At 45.0% G+C, this 23,410-nt stretch overlaps 1 protein-coding gene across 1 annotated transcript in view; it reads left to right on the forward strand.

Moving 5' to 3' along the window:
- LOC311108900 (partitioning defective 3 homolog) overlaps positions 1 to 23,410 on the forward strand; it is a gene marked incomplete at its 3' end in the record, with an annotated part of 333,622 nt that overhangs the window by 306,417 nt on the left and 3,795 nt on the right. The window contains exon 20 of the mRNA XM_084151692.1: positions 17,852 to 17,968. Within this exon, the coding sequence (XP_084007818.1) occupies positions 17,852 to 17,968 (117 nt within the window). The remainder of the gene's footprint in view (positions 1 to 17,851; positions 17,969 to 23,410) is intronic.

Consider the following 23,410-nt stretch of genomic DNA (forward strand, 5'->3'; position numbering starts at 1 on the left):
GTGGCAGGGCTTGAAAACTATTACAGACTACAAAGGGAAGAACAGCCGCGAGCTTCCCAGTGACACAAGCCTACCAGACGAGCTAAATCACTTCTATGCTCGCTTCGAGGCAAGCAACACTGAAGCATGCATGAGAGCACCAGCTGTTCTGGATGACTATGTGATCACGCTCTCCGTAGCCGATGTGAGTAAGATTTTTAGGCAGGTCAACATTCACAAGGCCGCAGGGCCAGACGGATTACCAGGACGTGTACTCCGAGCATGTGCTGACCAACTGGCAAGCGTCTTCACTAACATTTTCAACATGTCCCTGACTGAGTCTGTAATACCAACATGTTTCAATCAGACCACCATAGTCCCCGTGCCCAAGGACACTAAGATAACCTGCCTAAATGACTACCGACCCGTAGCACTGACGTCTGTAGCCATGAAGTGCTTTGAAAGGCTGGTCATGGCTCACATCAACAGCATTATCCCAGAAACCCTAGACCCACTCCAATTTGCATACCGCTCCAACAGATCCACAGATGATGCAATCTCTATTGCACTCCACACTGCCCTTTCCCACCTGGACAAGAGGAACACCTATGTGAGAATGCTATTCATTGACTACAGCTCAGCATTCAACACCATAGTGCCCTCAAAGCTCATCACTAAGCTAAGGATCCTGGGACTAAACACCTCCCTCTGAAACTGGATCCTGGACTTCCTGACGGGCCGCCCCCAGGTGGTAAGGGTAGGTAACAACACATCTGCCACACTGATCCTCAACACAGGGGCCCCTCAGGGGTGCGTGCTCAGTCCCATCCTGTACTCCCTGTTCACCCATGACTGCATGGCCAGGCACGACTCCAACACCATCATTAAGTTTGCCGACGACACAACGGTGGTAGGCCTGATCACTGACAACGATGAGACAGCCTATAGGGAGAAGGTCAGAGACCTGGCCGTGTGGTGCCAGGATAACAACCTCTCCCTCAACGTGACCAAGACAAAGGAGATGATTGTGGACTACAGGAAAAAAAAGAGGACTGAGCACGCCCCCATTCTCATTGACGGGGCTGTAGTGGAACAGGGTGAGAGCTTCAAGTTCCTTGGTGTCCACATCACCAACGAACTATCATGGTCCAAACACACCAAGACAGTCGTGAAGAGGGCATGACAAAGCCTATTCCCCCTCAGGAGACGGCATGGGTCCTCAGATCCTCAAAAAATTATACAGCTGCACCATTGAGAGCATCCTGACTGGTTGCATCACCGCCTGGTATGGCAACTGCTTGGCCCCCGACCGCAAGGCACTACAGAGGGTAGTGCGTACGGCCCAGTACATCACTGGGGCCAAGCTTCCTGCCATCCAGGACCTCTATACCAGGCAGTGTCAGAGGAAGGCCCTCAAAATTGTCAAAGACTCCAGCCACCCTAGTCATAGACTGTTCTCTCTGCTACCGCACGGCAAGCAGTACCGGAGTGCCAAGTCTAGGTCCAAAAGACTTCTCAACAGCTTCTACCCCCAAGCCATAAGACTCCTGAACAGCTAATCATGGCTACCCGGACTATTTGCACTGCCCCCCCCACCCCATCTTTTTATGCTGTTGCTACTCTGTTAATTATTTATGCAGAGTCACTTTAACTCTACCCACATGTACATATTACTTCAACTACCTCAACTAGCCGGTGCCCCCGCACATTGACTCTGCACCGGTACCCCCCTGTGTGTAAGTCGCTTTGGATAAAAGCGTCTGCTAAATGGCATATTATTATTATTATTATTTCTTATTATATATACCCTCCCTACTGTTATTTTATTTTACTTCTGCTCTTTTTTTCTCAACATTTTTATGTTGTTGTTTTATTTTACTTTTTTATTAAAAATAAATGCACTGTCGGTTAAGGGCTGTAAGTAAGCATTTCACTGTAATGTCTGCACCTGTTGTATTCGGTGCATGTGGCCAATAACATTTGATTTGATTTGATTTGATTCTTAAAATAAAGTGGTAATCCTTACTGACCTAAGACAGGGAATTTCTACTAGGATTAAATGTCAGGAATGGTGAAAAACTGAGTTTAAATGTATTTGGCTAAGGTGTATGTAAACTTCCGACTTCAACTGTATTATACTGTATTATACTTCACAAAAACGTTTATAGGAAGGCCTAACCTCTTTCTATAGTCAATATTGTACCTGACCTACACTTCCGCCAAAATGCTGTGCTGCAGGATGACAGTGACAGTGACTGTGGTGTAAAAAGCAAAAAACTTTGGTCTTTTAAAATCAGTTTGTATTTTTTCCCTACTTCTGTTTTTTCCCAAATTCCGTTTTCATGGATTTGTTCTTTCAGGTTTCGGATGTACAAAAATAATTCTGGTTTACCCCAGTGTTTTCATAAAGAGAAAAACAACCAAATTTGATTTTCTGTGTTCGCAACAATGATTAAACCACATCAGGGGATGACTTTTGAGGTCTGGGAAAAATCTAAGAAACTTAGATTGTTGAGTGTAGTTGACACCATATGTAAATTCTACAGACCGTACTGAGTATTCCTCACAATACTTTTACTGCTGCACCCAGAATAGTTCTTGCTCTAAGCAAATACAGTGTTATTGCATGACATAAGTATTTGATACATCAGAAAAGCAGAACTGGTACAGAAACCTTTGTTTGCAATTACAGAGATCATACGTTTCCTGTAGGTCTTGACCAGGTTTGCACACACTGCAGCAGGGATTTTGGCCCACTCCTCCATACAGACCTTCTCCAGATCCTTCAGGTTTCGGGGCTGTCGCTGGGCAATACAGACTTTCAGCTCCCTCCAAAGATTTTAAATTGGGTTCAGGTCTGGAGACTGGCTAGGCCACTCCAGGACCTTGAGATGCTTCTTACGGAGCCACTCCTTAGTTGCCCTGGCTGTGTGTTTCGGGTCGTTGTCATGCTGGAAGACCCAGCCACGACCCATCTTCAATGCTCTTACTGAGGGAAGGAGGTTGTTAGCCAAGATCTTGCGATACATGGCCCCATCCATCCTCCCCTCAATACGGTGCAGTCGTCCTGTCCCCTTTGCAGAAAAGCCTCCCCAAAGAATGATGTTTCTACCTCCATGCTTCACGGTTGGGATGTTGTTCTTGGGGTTGTACTCATCCTTCTTCTTCCTCCAAATATGGCGAGTGGAGGTTAGACCAAAAAGCTATATTTTTGTCTCATCAGACCACATGACCTTCTCCCATTCCTCCTCTGGATCAGCCAGATGATCTTTGGCAAACTTCAGACGGGCATGGACATGCGCTGGCTTGAGCAGGGGGACCTTGCGTGCGCTGCAGGATTTTAATCCATGACGGCGTAGTGTGTTACTAATGGTTTTATTTGAGACTGTGGTCCCAGCTCTCTTCAGGTCATTGACCAGGTCCTGGCGTGTAGTTCTGGGCTGATCCCTCACCTTCCTCATGATCATTGATGCCCCACGAGGTGAGATCTTGCATGGAGCTCCAGACCGAGGGTGATTGACCGTCATCTTGAACTTCTTCCATTTTCTAATAATTGCGCCAACAGTTGTTGCCTTCTCACCAAGCTGCTTGCCTATTGTCCTGTAGCCCATCCCAGCTTTGTGCAGGTCTACAATTTTATCCCTGATGTCCTTACACAGCTCTCTGGTCTTGGCCATTGTGGAGACGTTGGAGTCTGTTTGATTGAGTGTGTGGACAGGTGTCTTTTATACAGGTAACGAGTTCAAACAGGTGCAGTTAATACAGGTAATGAGTGGAGAACAGGAGGGCTTCTTAAAGAAAAACTAACAGGTCTGTTAGAGCCGGAATTCTTACTGGTTGGTAGGTGATCAAATACTTATGTCATGCAATAAAATGCAAATTAATTACTCCAGATTTTCTGGATTTTTGTTTTAGATTCCGTCTCCCACAGTTGAAGTGTACCTATGATAAAAATTACAGACCTCTACATGCTTTGTAAGTAGGAAAACCTGCAAAATCGGCAGTGTATCAAATACTTGTTCTCCCTACTGTATGTATTCACCCCCTTTGCTATGAAGCCCCTAAATAAGATCTAGTGCAACCAATTACCTCCAGAAGTTACATAATTAGTTAAATAAAGTCCACCTGTGTGCAATCTAAGTGTCACATGATCTGTCACATGATCTCAGTATATATACACCAGTTCTGAAAGGCCCCAGAGTCTGCAACACCACCAAGCAACCGGCACCATGAAGACCAAGGAGCTCTCCAAACAGGTCAGGGAAAAAGTTGTGGAGAAGAACAGAACAGGGTTGGGTTATAAAAAAATATCTGAAACATTGAACATCTCACAGAGCACCATTAAGTATATTATTAAAAATGGAAAGAATATGGCACCACAACAAACCTGCCAAGAGAGGGCCGCCCACCAAAACTCTTGGACCAGGCAAGGAGGCCATTAATCAGCGTGGCAACAAAGACACCAAAAATAACCCTGAAGGAGCTGCAAAGCTCCACAGCGGAGATTGGAGTATCTGTACATAGGACCACTTTAAGCCATACACTCCACAGAGCTGGGCTTTACGAAAGAGTGGCCAGAAAAAAAGCCATTGCTTAAAGAAAAAAAGAAGCAAACACGTTTGGTGTTCACCAAAATGCATGTGGGAGACTGACCAAACATATGGAAGAAGGTACTCTGGTCAAATGAGACTAAAATTGAGGTTTTTTGGCCATCAAGGAAAACGCTATGTCTGGCGCAAACCCAACACCTCTCATCACCCCGAGAACACCCTCCCCACATTGAAGCATGGTGGTGGCAGCATCATGCTGTGGGGATGTTTTTCATCGGCAGGGACTGGGAAACTGGTAAGAATTGGAGGAATGATGGATGGCGCTAAATACAGGGATATTCTTGAGGGAAACCTGTTTCAGTCTTCCAGAGATTTGAGACTGGGGCGGAGGTTCACCTTCCAGCAGGACAATGACCCTAAGCATACTGCTAAAGCAACACTTGAGTGGTTTAAGGGGAAACGTTTACATGTCTTGGAATGGCCTAGTCAAAGCCCAGACCTCAATCCAATTGATAATCTGTGGTATGACTTAAAGATTGCTGTACACCAGCGGAACCCATCCAACTTGAAGGAGCTGGAGCAGATTTGCCTTGAAGAATGGGAAAAAATCCCAGTGGCTAGATGTGCCAAGCTTATAGAGACATACCCCAAGAGACTTGCAGCTGTAATTGCTGCAAAAGGTGGCTCTACAAAGTATTGACTTTGTGGAGGTGAATAGTTATGCACGCTCAAGTTTTCAGTTTTTGTTGTCTTATTTCTAGTTTGTTTCACAATAAAACATATTTTGCATCTTCAAAGTGGTAGGCATGTTGTGTAAATCAAATGATACAAACCCCCCTAAAAATCCATTTTAATTCCAGGTTGTAAGGCAACAATATAAGAAATATTCCAAGGGGGTGAATACTTTCGCATGCCACTGTATGTGTTATAAATGACCAAAGGGGTCTGACTTTAAATTAAGTACAGCGTCATGCGATATAGAGTCTTTATGGATGTGTTATGAATGACCGAAGGTGTCTCACTTCAAACGAAGTATTACAGCCTCAATTCAATAAATATTATTAACGCTGATTTATGAAGGTTCTCTCATGATCCACAGGTTACTGTAGGGTGTGAGAGGTATTTAAATGGGTTGATGGACCTGCAAAGCTTGCGTGTGTATGTCAGAACCAAGATGATTTGGAATAGTCCAACATCAGATTACCGCACCAGGTATTCCTCTTCTGTTCCCATGCTGGAGACCAGGGCTTGATTACAACCTGTTACAATGGTGCCGAAATTTTTTGGCTGATCTTTCAGCGGTTGGCCTTAGTGGGAGTGACCATAGAATGCTATAGGAATGACCTTACTGAGTAAAGTATTTGTCATCGTCACTACTTAACATAGTCAAAAAGTCATCATTATTGCTAAACCCTGCCCATTTCCACAATTTATCTTCATAAAAGATTTGGGCGGAAGTGTTTGAGATTAGGTGTAATGTGACTAACATGACATCACTTTAGAGGGTATGCCATCCTTCAGCACAACATGTCACCCTTTACAAAGCACATGTTTATATCATATTCGACATAGTGGGTTATGTCACATTTGACATGATTGATGGTGATTATGTCACACAGTTATGCCACGTTTATGAACCCTTAATAAAGCATGACATATGGTTATAGATGCTTTGTAACACATTTATGTGGTGCTTATGAAGGCATTATGAAGCCTTTATAAGCTGAACGTCATTTAAAGCGGAACCGAAGTCCCACCCAGTTGACTACTTAAAAATGGTGAAAGTCCTTGTTGGCGCTGCCCATGCTAAAACAGGCTTTTGGGCACTAGAGTTCTCTATTTATCTCTATGGTGTGTGTGTGTGTGTGTGTGTGTGTTCTACCAAAAGGCTGCTGATGAGATGAGTCATCATATTTCTAACTGTCTAATGATCGTTAGACTCTAGCTTGTCATTAGATAATTTATTTATTGGATTCCTCCTTTTCTAAAACAAGGCAATTATCTACTCAGACACTTAAAGGTCCTGAAGGATACTAAACATCAATATGATCTTAAGTTGTTTATTTCTGAAGAAATGTTATGTATCAGGGATTGCTATTTGCTAATGAAAAATATTGACTTAAAAAATATTGTGTGTCCTTGCGGCAAGTGGCAAGGCTGTCCACTCCGGTTTGTTTACCTAATCCCGTGTTTCGCTCTGTTCCCGCTGGCTAACGTCATGGCTGTTACACCAGCGGGCTGAGCAAAGCTGTATCAATCTGTCCGTTAACCAGTAATCACGGCGATAGCCTTCTAATAGCTCTTGTAATATGGCGGTTCCCTCCGCCCCTGCTTTGATGTCTGTCTGTGCTCAGGCCCTCCCTTTCTCCCTCTCGCTCTCTCCCTCTCTCCTCTCTCTCTCTCTCGCTCTCTCTCTTTCTCCCTCTCTCTCTCTCTCTTTCCCTCTCTTTCTCCCTATCTCCTCTCTCTCTCTCCTCTCTCTCTCTCTCTCTCTCTCTCTCTCTCTCTCTCTCTTTATCCCTCTCTCTCTCTCTTTCCCTCTCTTTCTCTCTCTCTCTCTCTCTCTCTCTCTTTCCCACTTTCTCCCTATCTCCTCTCTATTTCTCCCTCTCTCTCTCCCTCTCTCTCCCTCTCCCTCTCTCTCGCTCTCTTTCTCTCTCTCTGTTCACTGACTATGAGAAATAACCTTTCATATTAGGTCTCTCTTCCTCTCATACCCCGCGGTTTGATATGAGTTTAATCCCCACTATGATTCACTCTATCTTTCACTGTGACAAATCCTTTACTTTATTGATGTTGATTTGCCCCAAGAAGTTGAGAAAGTTTGACTCCCTCTTGGGTCTAATTTGTCAATACTTCATATTTTTGGTTTATCAGCCTTTCTGACCTCACTTTTTCCTCCATTCTCCTGGTTCATTTATATTACTTTAAAAGTTCAAAAGAAGGGAAGGAGGGAAAAGAGGAGAACAAGAAAGGTGAATGTTTCTCAGTGTGGGAATTAGTTAATGAAAGTCCTCGTAGTGAGGAGCGAGGGAGGAGGCTGTCACCTGCCCTGTTGATAGATAGCGCTCCTTATTAATAGTATTCCCTTTGCAGGGTTTTATGCCTTTACTTGAGCCATTTGTTGATTAATTAATCAGGTAATGCAGGCTATCTCTGGGACAAAACACAACAGTAGTTCTCATTGGATCGTATGCAATCTCAGGTGTAAAGAATCTCTCCCACTAGACTAGGGTTTGGGTTCCCAATGGCACACTATTTAGTGCCCTCATTTTGACCAAGGCCCATCAAAAGTAGTGAACTATATAGGGAATAGGGTGCCATTTGGGACGAAGCTTAGAACCACACTCCGTTCAAAAGATTAAAGTCCCAGCAGTAAGCACTACAACACGCCAAGGGAAGCTATTCCATTTGCAGAGTGTGCTTGTTTTAATGTAAAGGAGAATATTAAACAACAGAGGGGAAATGGGTTTCCCATTTCATGAATATATTTCATTTAGCGGCCCTAAGTCAACTCTGTCTGATGTTGTTCTTTCATTGTTGGGAAAACATTTTGAAACTCAAATAAACTGCTTTGGCAAGAAGTCAAAATAAACAAAGGGAATGGACTCAAGGTACAGTGCCTTGCAAAAATATTCATCCCTCTTGGTGTTTTTCCTATTTTGTTGCATTACAACTGTCACGATTGTTGAGAGACGGGTCAGACCAAGGTGCAGCGTGGTATGCGAACATGTTTATTTAATACTAAACACAAAACAAAACAACAAACCAACCTAACGTGAAGTCCAAGGCTATACACAATACAAGCCTATACATGGTACACAAACAAGATCCCACAACCCAGGCAGGAAAACTGGCTGCCTAAGTATGATCCCCAATCAGAGACAATGAGCGACAGCTGCCTCTGATTGGGAATCACACCCGGCCAAACATAGAAATACAAATACTAGACTCTAAACATAGAATCTAAACAGAAAACTCACACCCTGACCCAACCAACAAGAGTTAGCTCGATCAGGGCGTGACAACAACCTGTAATTTAAATGGATTTCTATTTGGATTTCATGTAATGGACATACACAAAATAGTCCAAATTGGTGAAGTGAAATGAAAAAAATAACTTGTTTCAAAGAATTCTAAGCGACTTACAGTCATGTGTGCATACATTTTTACGTATGGGTGGTCCCAGGGATCGAACCCACTACCCTGGCGTTACAAGCGCCTTGCTCTACCAATTTAGCTACAGAGGACCGTTATTATAATGTCATAATGTTCTTCTTCTTCACTTTCCTCTTTTTCCTTTATTCTCTCATTCTCCCCAGTCTTAAAGCATATATTGCAACACTCCACCTTTCACCCTCAAGGGCAAGAAAGGAGGAAGAGGATGAGAGATGGGTGGGAAAAAAGAGAGACAGAAATGGATTTCATTTTTCTCAGCCAGGCAACAGCTCCATATCACCCCACCTGCCATTTCCTCCTACCTCGTGGCCATGCAACTATAAGATTACGTCCCAAAAGGCAACCTATTCCCTTTATTGTGCACTACTTTTGACCAGGGCCCATATATAGGGAATAGTGTGCCATTTTGGCTGCAGCCTAAGTCTGTAAGTAGGACAGGGGTTGTGTGGATGTGTGAAGGTACAGTGCCTTGCAAAAGTATTCATCCCCTTGGCGTTTTTCCTATTTTGTTGCATTACACCCTGTAATGTAAATTGATTTTTATTTGGATTTCATGTAATGGACATACACAAAATAGTCCAAATTGGTGAAGTGAAATGAAAAAAATTACTTGTTTCAAAGAATTCTAAAAAATAAATGACGGAAAAGTGGTGCGTGCATATGTATTCACCCCCTTTGCTATGAAGCCCCTAAATAAGATCTGGTGCAACCAATTACCTTCAGAAGTCACATAATTAGTTAAATAAAGTCCACCTGTGTGCAATCTAAGTGTCACATGATCTCAGTATATATACACCTGTTCTGAAAAGCCCCAGAGTCTGCAACACCACTAAGCAAGGGGCACCACCAAGCGAGCGGCACCATGAAGACCAAGGAGCTCTCCAAACAGGTCAGGGACAAAGTTGTGGAAAAGTACAGATCAGGGTTGGGTTATAAAAAAATATCAGAAACGTTGAACATCCCACGGAGCACCATTAAATCCATTATAAAAAAATGGAAAGAATATGGCACCACAACAAACCTGCCAAGAGAGGGCCGCCCACCAAAACTCATGGACCAGGCAAGGAGGGCATTAATCAGAGAGTGAACAAAGAGACCAAAGATAACCCTGAAGGAACAGCAAAGCTCTACAGCGGAGATTGGATTATCTGTCCATAGGACCACTTTAAGCCGTACACTCCACAGAGCTGGGCTTTACGGAAGAGTCGCCAGAAAAAAGCCATTGCTTGAAGAAAGAAATAAGCAAACACGTTTGGTGTTCGCCAAATGGCATGTGGGAGACTCCCCAAACATATGGAAGAAGGTACTCTGGTCAGATGAGACTAAAATTGAGCTTTTTGGCCATCAAGGAAAACGCTATGTCTGGCGCAAACCCAACACCTCTCATCATCCCGAGAACACCATCCCCACAGTGAAGCATGGTGGTGGCAGCATCATGCTGTGTGGATGTTTTTCATCGGCAGGGACTGGGAAACTGGTCAGAATTGGAGGAATGATGGATGGGGCTAAATAAAGGGATATTCTTGAGGGAAACCTGTTTCAGTCTTCCAGAGATTTGAGACTAGGACGGAGGTTCACCTTCCAGCATGACAATGTGTCACGGTTTTCTAAGCCAGAACCCAGAAGCAGACCAGGACAAGGTGAGTTGAACGAAGGTGAGTATTTATTAACATATTCAAAGAAAGATGCAGAATAATCCAGGAGACGGAGCGGGCGGCGGAGATGAGTTGGTGGAGGTGAAGTGGCAGATCCAATGATGGCACGGCAGCTGCCGACAACCAGGCAGGGGTTGGGTGAAGGTTCCGGGAGAATGATGTTCATGGCTAACGATCCGGCAGGGAATGGATGTCAGGTCAGAGCTTATGAAGGGATGATGATCAGGACCAGGTGTGCCGAAGCTGATGAGAAGCAGGTGCGGGTAATCGAGAGATCACCCGCCTAGCAACGTCGCCCGGCAACCGGACAGGGTGCGTTCAGGAACCTTCAGGAAACAGGAGATTCAGAGCAGAAAAACGGCAACACAGGCAGGAACAGACTCAGGACGCAGGGTTCATGACACAATGACCCTAAGCATACTGCTAAAGCAACACTTGAGTGGTTCAAGGGGAAACATTTAAATGTCTTGGAATGGCCTAGTCAAAGCCCAGACCTCAATCCAATTGAGAATCTGTGGTATGACTTAAAGATTGCTGTGCACCAGCGGAACCCATCCAACTTGAAGGAGCTGGAGCAGTTTTGCCTTGAAGAATGGGAAAAAATCCCAGTGGCTAGATGTGCCAAGCTTATAGAGACATACCCCAAGAGACTTTCAGCTGTAATTACATTTACGTCATTTAGCAGACGCTCTTATCCAGAGCGACTTACAGTTAGTGAATACATATATATATTTTTTTATACTGGCCCCCCGTGGGAATTGAACCCACAACCCTGGCGTTGCAAACGCCATGCTCTATCAACTGAGCTACATCCCTGCCGGCCATTCCCTCCCCTACCCTGGACCAATTGTGCGCCTCCCATGAGTCTCCCGGTCGCGGCCGGCTGCGACAGAGCCTGGATTCGAACCAGGATCTCTAGTGGCACAGTTTGCACTGCGATGCAGTGCCTTAGACCACTGCGCCACTCACTCAATTGCTGCAAGGTGGCTCTACAAAGTATTGACTTTGGGGAGGGTAAATAGTTATGCGTTCTCAAGTTTTCAGTTTTTTAGTCTTATTTCTTGTTTGTTTCACAAAAAAAAATATTTTGCATCTTCAAAGTGGTAGGCATGTTCGGTAAATAAAATGATACAAACCCCCCAAAAAATCAATTTTAATTCCAGGTTGTAATGCAACAAAATAGGAAAAATGCCAAGGGGGGTGAATACTTTCGCAAGCCACTGTACAACATAACTTGGACCAAGAGATCTGTCTGTCCAACCTAATACCTAATACACACTCAGTAGGAATCCTTTCAGTCTGAAAATGGAATGGGATTTTTCTTTAATCAATGCAGCTTTTCATAATAAATGTTCATGTGTACAATGCGTGAATTGAGCCATCGTGTTGATTACAGTTATTGAATTCCCTCATACATTAGTCCACAGGAGGTTGGTGGCACCTTAATCGGGGAGGACGGGCTCGTGGTAATGGCTGGAGCGGAATCAGTGGAATGGTATCAAATACATCAAACTCATGTTTTGATGCCATTCCATTCGCTCAGTTATTATTATGAGCCGTCCTCCCCTTAGTAGATCCATACTCATTCCGTTATTGCCTTGCCTCTATACAGACCAGATTTTTTGCTTCATTAACTCACTGTTGTTGAACTTGCAACGCACGCACGCACATACACACACCCACGAGGCAGACTTGCCATGGAACCCATCACCAGCTCCATACATGTGTTGTAATATTAGAGACGTGTTCATATTTGTGGCTTTCAAACTGACCACCTGGTGCACTTCCTGAATTCACATCCTGATTTCCGGACTACTTCCTGTGTCTTTCCTCCTGCTGCTTTGAGTTCCCTCACAGCTGGCACCATTATAGAAAAGAAATGGCAGGAAATGACATCATAGGCAGGATTTAACGAGAGAGGCTTTCCTGGACAGTGTCTTCACACCACATAAAGAACAACTGTGGTTGCAACCCAAATGGCACCCGGCCCTGGTCAAAAGTAGTGCACTATATAGGGAATAAGAGACCGTTTGGGACACATCCTGTGTCTTCGTTCCCAGTCAGAACCTTAGGCAACACAGAGATAACACCATGGATCATCATCACATACTACTGTAACACATTACAATATCAGCATTAGGGTTGAATATTTTCCCGGTATTTTACAAATGTTCCATCCCGAGAATAAATCCCTTTTCTCCCAGGTAATCCGGTATTTCCCGCCAAAACCGGAAGTGTCATTCAAAAGCATTATAAAGCATATAAATATGTCTGGATTTGATTAGAGCTTTGATCAGCATAAAATTCAAACCCAATGCTACCTGAGCCTGATGAGCCATATATGAAATACATTTTATGAGTCCTACATTAACAACATTTAATAATATGCCATTTAGCAGACGCTTTTATCCAAAGTGACTTACAGTCATGCGTGCATACATTTATTTGTGTATGGGTGGTCCCGGGGATCGAACCCACTACCTTGGCGTTACAAGCGCCGTGCTCTATCAGCTGAGCTACAGAGGACCACAAGCCCCCAAAAAACAAATGATTGTGCCATTATCCAATACATACTGTAAATGAAATAGGCTACTGCACATTACGCACGACAGAAAAACATAAAAGCCCACATAAAAGCCCATAGATGTAGCTAGCTATATGCTCTTTTGGGTAAATAAATTAAACTAGCTCCAGTAGGCTAATCTTTTTGAGTGTGAACTGTATTACTGTACTGTATTGTATTACACTGTATAATATGAACTGGAATTACGCACATTGTTCAAACCATGATAAAGCAGAAGACACATGGGATTCTGGTGCAGCACATGCGGCCTACAAAGTTTCAAGTATAGGCTAGCGAATTTGATTTTAATGTTGAAATATAATTAGTAGGCTGACGCATACAGTACCAGTCAAAAGTTTGGACACACCTACTCATTCACAGGTTTTTCTTATTTTTTAAACTATTTTCTACATTGTAGAATAATAGGGAAGACATCAAAACTATGAAATAACACATATGGAATCATGTAGTAACCAAAAAAGTGTTAAATAAATCAAAATAGGTTTTATATTTTATATTCTTCCAAGTAGCCACCCTTTGCCTTGATGACAGCTTTGCACACTCTTGTCATTCTTAGGACAATGACCCTAAGCACACAGCCAAGACAATGCAGGAGTGGCTTTGGGACAAGTCTCTGAATGTCGAGTGGCCCAGCCAGAGCCCGGACTTGAACCCGATCGAACATCTCTGGAGAGACCTGAAAATAGCTGTGAAGCGATGCTCCCCATCCAATCAAAAAGACAAGGGGTCTGAATACTTTCCGAATGCACTGTAATTTAACAGTTCCATTTCACACCATGCTGTTCATATAAATAATGTATTATGATTTACTGGTTTGTGCTGTAAATCTCGGTAACCGGGTCCCCACCATTCAACCCTAATCATTTACATTACATTTACATTTTAGTCATTTAGCAGACGCTCTTATCCAGAGCGACTTACAGGAGCAATTAGGGTTAAGTGCCTTGCTCAAGGGCACATTAACGTCATTTAGCAGACGCTCTTAGCCAGAGCGACTCACAAATTGGTGCGTTCACCCTATAGCCAGTGGGATAACCACTTTACAATTTGGGGCGGGGGGGGGGGTTAGAAGGAATACTTTATCCTATCCCAGGTATTCCTTAAAGAGGTGGGGTTTCAAATGTCTCCGGAAGGTGGTGAGTGACTCCGCTGTCCTGGCGTCGTGAGGGAGCTTGTTCCACCATTGGGGTGCCAGAGCAGCGAACAGTTTTGACTGGGCTGAGCGGGAGCTATGCTTCCGCAGAGGAAGGGGAGCCAGCAGGCCAGAGGTGGATGAACGCAATGCCCTCGTTTGGGTGTAGGGACTGATCAGAGCCTGAAGGTACAGAGGTGCCGTTCCCCTCACTGCTCCATAGGCAAGCACCATGGTCTTGTAGCGGATGCGAGCTTCAACTGGAAGCCAGTGGAGTGTGCGGAGGAGGGGGGTGACGTGAGAGAACTTGGGAAGGTTGAACACCAGACGGGCTGCAGCATTCTGGATGAGTTGTAGGGGTTTAATGGCACAGGCAGGGAGGCCAGCCAACAGCGAGTTGCAGTAGTCCAGACGGGAGATGACAAGTGCCTGGATTAGGACCTGTGCCGCTTCCTGTGTAAGGCAGGGTCGTACTCTCCGAATGTTGTAGAGCATGAACCTGCAGGAGCGGGTCACCGCCTTGATGTTGGCGGAGAACGACAGGGTGTTGTCCAGGGTCACGCCTAGGCTCTTCGCACTCTGGGAGGAGGACACAGCGGAGTTGTCAACCGTGATGGCGAGATCATGGAACGGGCAGTCCTTCCCCGGGAGGAAGAGCAGCTCCGTCTTGCCAGGGTTCAGCTTGAGGTGGTGATCCGTCATCCATACTGATATGTCTGCCAGACATGCAGAGATGCGATTCGCCACCTGGTTATCAGAAGGGGGAAAGGAGAAGATTAGTTGTGTATCGTCAGCGTAGCAATGATAGGAAAGGCCATGTGAGGATATGACAGAGCCAAGTGACTTGGTGTATAGGGAGAAAAGGAGAGGGCCTAGAACTGAGCCCTGGGGGACACCAGTGGTGAGAGCACGTGGTGCGGAGACAGCTTCTCGCCACGCCACTTGGTAGGAGCGACCGGTCAGGTAGGACGCAATCCAGGAGTGAGCCGCGCCGGAGATGCCCAGCTCGGAGAGGGTGGAGAGGAGGATCTGATGGTTCACAGTATCAAAGGCAGCAGACAGGTCTAGAAGGACAAGAGCAGAGGAGAGAGAGTTAGCTTTAGCAGTGCGGAGAGTCTCCGTGACACAGAGAAGAGCAGTCTCAGTTGAATGACCAGTCCTGAAACCTGATTGGTTTGGATCAAGAAGGTCATTCTGAGAGAGATAGCAAGAGAGTTGGCTAAAGACGGCACGCTCAATAGTTTTGGAAAGAAAAGAAAGAAGGGATACTGGTCTGTAGTTGTTGACATCAGTGGGGTCGAGTGTTGGTTTTTTGAGAAGGGGAGCAACTCTCGCTCTCTTGAAGACGGAAGGGACATGGCCAGCGGTCAAGGATGAGTTGATCAGCGAGGTGAGGTAGGGGAGAAGGTCACCGGAGATGGTATGGAGAAGGGAGGAGGGGATGGGGTCAAGCGGGCAGGTTGTTGGGCGGCCTGCAGTCACAAGTCGCAGGATTTTATCTGGAGAGAGAGGGGAGAAAGAAGTCAAAGCATAGGGTAGGGCAGTGTGAGGAGGACCAGCAGTGTCATTAGACTTAACAAACGAGGATCGGATGTCGTCAACCTTCTTTTCAAAGTGGTTGACGAAGTCATCCACAGAGAGAGAGGAGGGGGGGGGGGGGGGGGAGGATTCAGGAGGGAGGAAAATGTGGCAAAGAGCTTCCTAGGGTTAGAGGCAGATGCTTGGAATTTAGAGTGGTAGAAGGTGGCCTTAGCAGCAGAAACAGATGAAGAAAATGTAGAGAGGAGGGAGTGAAAAGATGCCAGGTCGGCAGGGAGTTTAGTTTTCTTCCATTTCCGCTCCGCTGCCCGGAGCTCTGTTCTGTGAGCTCGCAATGAGTCATCAAGCCACGGAGCTGGAGGGGAGGACCGAGCCGGCCGGGAGGATAGGGGACACAGAGAGTCAAAGGATGCAGAAAGGGAGGAGAGGAGGGTTGAGGAGGCAGAATCAGGAGATTGGAGGGAGAAGGATTGAGCAGAGGGAAGAGATGATAGGATGGAAGAGGAGAGAGTAGTGGGAGAGAGAGAGCGAAGGTTGCGGCGGCGCATTACCATCTGTGTAGGGGCAGAGTGAGTAGTGTGGGAGGAGAGCGAGAGAGAAAAGGAAACAAAGTAGTGGTCGGAGACATGGAGGGGAGTTGCAGTGAGATTAGTAGAGGAGCAGCATCTAGTGAAGATGAGGTCAAGCGTATTGCCTGCCTTGTGAGTAGGGGGGGACGGTGAGAGGGTGAGGTCAAAAGAGGAGAGGAGTGGAAAGAAGGAGGCAGAGAGAAATGAGTCAAATGTGGACATAGGGAGGTTGAAATCCCCCAAAACTGTGAGGGGTGAGCCATCCTCAGGGAAGGAACTTATCAAGGCGTCAAGCTCATTGATGAACTCTCCAAGGGAACCTGGAGGGCGATAGATGACAAGGATATTAAGCTTAAATGGGCAGCATCCATCCTGGATATCCTCCATGCCTCAGACTGGGGCAAACTTCCATGATGATTGTTCTCTATCAGTCTGGTCATGTACTGTACATGTCATTTACAGAAGATGTGATATGTGACCTGTAAAACATATAATGCAATGTTTGCATGACCCCCTTTCAAACAGCCCCTAATTGACCACTTTCTTGGGTAACTGGCAAATTAGGAGGGGTGTTGTTCAACCATGGAGGCTGTTTTCATTTCAGGTGTTAAACAATGGAAGTGTTAATGGTTTTACCAGCAAAAAAGCAGAGAACCATTCACACAGACCTGATACCTGTATTCTTGTTACAGGATCCGTGAAAATGCAGGAATCATGACTAGGTCTTTAGCTGGCTTTTATTTGTCTATGTTTTTTAACCCCTACCCCTTTCAGATATACCAACAAGATAAAAGCAGGCATGGTAAAATATTGGGATTTTGGTCTGTGTATGAAAGGATAATAGAGTAGCTCTGATATGATGGTGGTAACCCCATCCATGCTCTTCTGATCCCCTCTCCTATCTATCCTCCATCATTTTCTCACACCCCTCAGGCAGGCAGGCAGAGTTTCCAGTCATTTGCTCATAGTTGCCCATAGAGGACTGAGTGGGGGAATTTACGATCATCAGGCGCAGTTATTCTCACCCCTCTATAAAGCTGTCTTGGATTTACCACTGCCTCCATATCACCCGCGTCATTAAAATGTAAAAGTTTGCCGCCGCGCTGCCGAGAAAGTTGCAAATGATGCCAGAGAGCAGCTTCTATGGCTCTGCTTACTGAAATTCACCCAGCAACTCAGTGTGTGTATGTGTGTGTGTGTGCCTCAGTCAGACTGAATCACAAGCTGTCACAGCTCTCATCACACTAAGTAAACCTTATGAGAGAGGTTTCAGAAGGAAGTATATATCCATTTGATAGAGTATTACTTTCTTGCTGTATTAAAACCTACTTGCTTTTAACTTGTTAACATCTCTTGAAAATAAAGTTGGATGATTTAGCAGTGTGAGGAAACCACATATTGAGATTTGATTTGATTCAATATGGCACCATGTGTTGTGAATCTTTTTATCTTAGGTAGTTATTTCTTCAAGCCAAAGAGCATAGTAGAGTTCTCACATATAAAGGATCTTACATTTTCACAGCTGCCCAAAGCCCAGCAGTATCTGACACGTTTCAGGACATTTCCACGAATCCTCTCTGTGAGAGAAAGGCCCAGCTCGCGACATAGACTAGAAAAAAAGCCTGGGCATCAATTAAATACCTTCCCCCTTATTGTGTCTCCAGGTTTGGGAAGAACCGCAATGGAGACAAGATGGAGCGTAAGGGGTCGAATAAATCTAAGATGGAGGACACACAGGCGTCTGAGGAGGAGATGCTGCGGATGAAACTGGAGCAGGAGAGGTGAGTTTGTGCGTGTGTGTGTGTTTACAGGGCTCGCCCGGCTTGGTAAAAGCCTCGCAATTAAGTCTGTGAGGAGAACGCACAGTGCTGCTACATGCCGCTGCCTGGGAAAATTAGCAAACTGCCCAATTTACTAAATGGGTGGTGTGGAGAGAGGAAGGTTCTGGGAAAGCATTCCGATGTCAATTTGTAAACGTCCAGGCCTTTTATAACAGTACATTAAATTGATCATTTATAGATTGTTTTTGCTTTGTGCCATTGAATGGACCTGACCTGCTAATGGGCCCGGTTCGCTCCTTCTGCTTTGACTGATTGAATGGGCAGTCTCATTAGAATTGTCAAATCAATGTTGTAGGGAATTTCTCTTTTCTTTTTGGCAGGAGCAGGTTGTTAATCGTTCAAGAATTTGGCGTTTGGTTTCGTCATCCTGCCTCTCAGTTGGTCCCTGGAAGTTTTAGGAGGCGTTGAGGCCTCTGTATGGTTGCATCCCAAATGGCACCATATTCCCTATATAGTGCACTACTTTTGACCAGTGTCATATGGGGCCTGGTCAAAAGGAGTGCACTAATAAGGGAATAGGGTGCCATTTCAGACGCTTGCTATGTATGTATGTATGAATTAACAAACATATTTGTTTTTTGTTTTCTCCGCCTCATTCCTTCCTTGCAGACAAGCTCTGTTTAATTCACTTGACTGAAGGAGACAATATCAGTGGCTGTGTGAATGAAACGAGGGGCTTGGTGCTTCTATTGTTCTCTGCAAGCCAAATTAATGACAAATGAACTCGGTTATCAAACTACTGTTGGTAATGAAGGTAATTGAAAAGAAACAATGGAGTTGATATTGCTCTCAGTGGAAAGAGAGAGAGCGAGAGGGAGAGAAGGAGAGGGACGGAGTGAGGATAGCTGCCTGTCGGATATGCACACACGCACGCACACACACGCACACATACACACACACACACACACACACACACACCCACACACACACACACACACACACACACACACACACACACACACACACACACCCACACCCACACACACACAAACACACACACACTCACACACACACACACACACACACACACACACACACACACACACACACACACACACACACACACACACACACACACACACACACACCCACACACACACAACAATGGTCTTCCTATTCAATGGGACATCTGGAGCCAGTCTTCATAGAGGCTAGACTGTGACATGCAGGGAATATCTTGTCTTGTGCTCTGTGAGCCCGGGCTGTCCCTCTGGCTGCTAGCCCAACACATTGCCAGCACGCCCCAGAGACCCACAGCCTTCCTATCCAGAGCCTTCCAGAGCCTCTGTCCCTTTGAGGCTCTCCCAAACGTCTGCCATGCGAAGCCGGTATAAAACAGCACAGACACAGGCCTAAGCTTACAACATGCCCTCACCGTTCCTCTCCTTTCCTCACTCCCCAATCACTATTTGTCTGGATCTTTTCTTGATACGTTTCTCATTCTCCCATTTTGTCTGTTTCCTCTCCGTTCTGCTTGTCTAAGCAATAGTGTAGAGCACCGTGGCACTGGAGCATTATACAACAGGGCCACTTTCCCTTCTCACTATCCCAAAATGCCATCACTTAACCAGACTGGAAATTCTAAATTGACTCTCAGATAATGGAAATGGAATCTGGGAATCCTTTGGGAAATCGTCTGCGGTATTAATACAGTAACCTGACGTCTCGGGGAGGAGGGAGCATGATATTCAAAGCATGGCAGTTCAGGGGGGTGACAGCTCTAAAATCAATTACCTCTGTATTTTGGGGTGTGTTATGCCACTCAGAGGTACAGATTCGATAGGGGTGGTGTGCTGACATTGAGAGTGGGTCTTGCTCAAGGCAAATGCACTGATTGATTATATAGGGCCCATGGTGACTGGGCTATTTTAGACACAGCGGTTATGATATTATGGATCGCGGGTGGGGGGAAACGGGGACGATATTTCTAAAACTAGCACATGTACAGTAAGCCCAGCAGGGGAAGTGTCAGGGACGTCGGGATGGCCCGCTGCCAAACACAGCTGACACACACACACACACACACACACACACACACCGCTCAGCTGACACCGACGATTCTTAATTGAAACAGACATTTTGACATGAGCTTTTAGTGATTCTAAAGAGAAGATGGAGGAAAGGTTAGGGTGGATTAATATGATATCCTTGTTCTAGTCTCTGTACCCTCTTCTTCCCTGGTCTGGTCTGTTATAAGGAAACTATAAAACAGATGGTATGTGTTACATATCTAGGAATCTGACCTTAATAACATTATACAATGTATGGTTTCAATTACAGTGTTAAGAGACACTATTAGACCAAGTTTATTCTGCAAAATTGCCTCCATGTATTTTGTAGTCTTGCGTTTATATCTGAGTGCCTCTGAGATCAGAGTAGATATAGTAGAAACACTGACGCTGACATATCATCTACCAGGGTACAGAACCCAGCAGTGCAGTGATGAACCATTCTGAAGTTGATAAAGTGTCGTCATCAGCACCATTTGTTTTGCTATAATCTCACAAATTATATGCAACTGCCTGCCTGCCTGCCTGCCTGCCTGCCTGCCTGCCTGCCTGCCTGCCTGCCTGCCTGCCTGCCTGCCTGCCACCTGTGTTGCTGTTCAGCAGACTCCATTCCTCATCAAGCGCTTCATTAAGACCTAGCTGGAGAGGCCCTCCAAAGCCACGCACACACACACACACACACACAAACACACCGCCCTCAGCACAACAGCCATTACAAGGCTTTACGCCTGTGGACAACCGCTGGCTACTCTACCTGATTGCGCCACGCTGAGGGACTAGCATGATTCTCTTTGATTGGTACCATGCAGGTTGGAAGGGGTAGGAGGAGTACAGAGAGTCGGTGTGTTTCAGGGCATCTGTTTGAGCAAGGTAAGGTGCAGAATCACTCATCTTTATAATGAGTGTTTATTTGGGATACAAGGTGATTCCTAGATTGCTTGCTCAGGCCAATCCCTTTGAACACGCTGATTCTCTCTCTCAGTGCCTGGGGTTTTGTGTGGCCTGCCGTCAATCAAGCAGAGAGTTTCCAAGAGGAGGATATGCATTATTCCCTTTCATATCTCCTGGTGTGCTGAGATTGGGATTGTCTCATTGTCTTGTCGGTTTACCAGAGAATCTGTCTGAAGCCAGATCTAAATCCACCACACAGTAGCAACCTGCTGGCGTCTGCTGCTTCTGTCTTAAACTGTATCGAACTGCAACCCTTCCTTCACCCTCCTTCTTCCCCCTCTCTCTCTCTCTCTCTCTCTCTCTCTCTCTCTCTCTCTCTCTCTCTCTCTCTCTCTCTCTCTCTCTCTCTCTCTATCTCTCTCGCTCTCTCGCTCTCTCTATCTCTCTCTCTCTTTCTCTCTCTCTCTTTCTCTCTCCCTATTTCTCTCTCTCTCTGTGACTGTGGCATGAGATTATGATGTCCCTTCTCTTATCTGGTTGGCTCCGCTGAGCTTCTAATCAGTGGCTCACACTCCTCCACTCTTCCATCCCTTCATCTCAATCTCTTCCTGCTCCCAGACCAGAAGCCTTGTAGTGCCTGTTTGGCTGTTTCCACCACGTCTGCCTGTTTGTTTGGTTTCCTGCTGATGCCAGCCAACCAAAGCCAAGGTATACTGCTTCTGTTCTGTAGCTTGTCAGTCAGCAGTTGCAGTAGCATCACACAACACAAGTGTGGTTGGTTGGGTTTCAAGGAACTAGGAGCTGCAAGATCAACTAGCCTTCCATTTCCTTATTTTAGAATACAAATGGATCCTGTGTAAATGTAATACTATAGACCTCAGCATCACACCAGTGTGGCTGGTTGGTTTCGAGGAATTAAGCCACAACAGCAACAATGTTTCTATTTTAGAATGAGTACTGGAACGTTGGTTGAGAGTACATAAAGTGTACGACTTTCCTCTATTGAATGAGATTAGAAATTAAACTTGTGTTAATGTCTTACTAATTACAGTGTCTGTAATTACGCATCAGGTACTTCATAACTTGTTTCTGCACTAAGTTAATGTGTGTTAGTCATTATCTCAGCTGATCCCTTCTTTCGTAACAGTAATTGTTTTACCAAATAATTAGCTTTGTTATTTAAAAAATACATATAACGTGTCGCTGCATGTCGTGATTAGCATATTGAGTTCAACGAGAGATCAAAGGAAATGATTGCAGGCCTGATTATATTTGTAATTATTTGATACTCAATTCATTTGATAATTGATACTCTGCAGCAAGCTACATGTGATTATTACAGAATTGAAATGTACCAAATTGTTTGCCTGATAAAATGATGTAAAATAGAGTGTCAACCTAAAAGATTGTGCATCAGAGTCTTAATGACAGCACAGTCCTTTGCACACAAGATTGTACTTTTGGGAGTGGGGGGGGGGGGGCCCGAAAAAATATATTCAAGATGTCTACAAGAGTTACTAAAGACAGCAATGCATTCTGTTTCATCCCACCTCTGCTACCATGCATATTGAACAGTCAGACTCTCTCAAAGTGGAACTCTGGAAGTGCAGACTTGGTAATGAGTGTTTGAATAAAGCAGCCTTCTTCTCCTTCTCCTCCCTCCCTCTCTGTCTCTCTCTCTCTCTCTCCCCCCCTCCCACCCCCCCATTGAAAGACATGAAGGAGGGTGCTTTGGCTTAATCTGTCCAGAAATACACAGTGTTGTTTGATAAACACTCAGATTTATTCAGCACACAGAAGAAGGACTTCAGGCGAGCCGACTTGTCAGTAGTGCACCGCTCTCTCTGCAACTCCAACTCTCTCCTAACTTTCTCTTTGAAAATAAAACAAACATGGCGGATTCTTCTCTCAATTTAATGCAGTGACTCACACTTCTGAGTTGTTTACCGTTGATTTTAATTGTGATGTGTTCGTGTTAGTTGTGTGATGCTAAGGAGCTCTCTTCTAAGAGTAACAAAGACAGCAAAGTAAGAAGGAAGCCACCTACCTGGAAGTGAGGAAAGAAACCTTCTGGCACACACGTGTTTAAGAGATGGTCAGTCTAAACCTCAAGGATAAACTACTGACGTTCCATAATCCCTTGCATTACAGTGTCTAGAGCATCCTGGGCTAAGCAGAAATTCAATTTCCCTTGCATTGTTTGAAAGATGAAGTCCCAAAAATTCATTTTGAGCTAGTTTGTCCTGTAAAAGAGAGGAGAGAGAAATGAGAAAGCAAATAGTTTGGTATGGAAAATGTAAAGAGGATTAAAGGTGAAGAGAAGATAGAACAGAGGAAAGAAGAGAAAGGAGATAGAGGAGAGGGAATAGAGAGGAGGAGAACACGTGTTTAAGAAGAGAGGAGAGTAAGGACAGAGAAGAGGAGAGGTGAGAGTAGTAAGGAGAGAGTAAAGAGAGAGGAGAGGTGAGAGTAGTAAGGAGAG

This window comes from Coregonus lavaretus (assembly GCF_964263955.1).
Source record: "Coregonus lavaretus genome assembly, chromosome: 34".
Lineage (NCBI taxonomy): Eukaryota > Metazoa > Chordata > Actinopteri > Salmoniformes > Salmonidae > Coregonus > Coregonus lavaretus.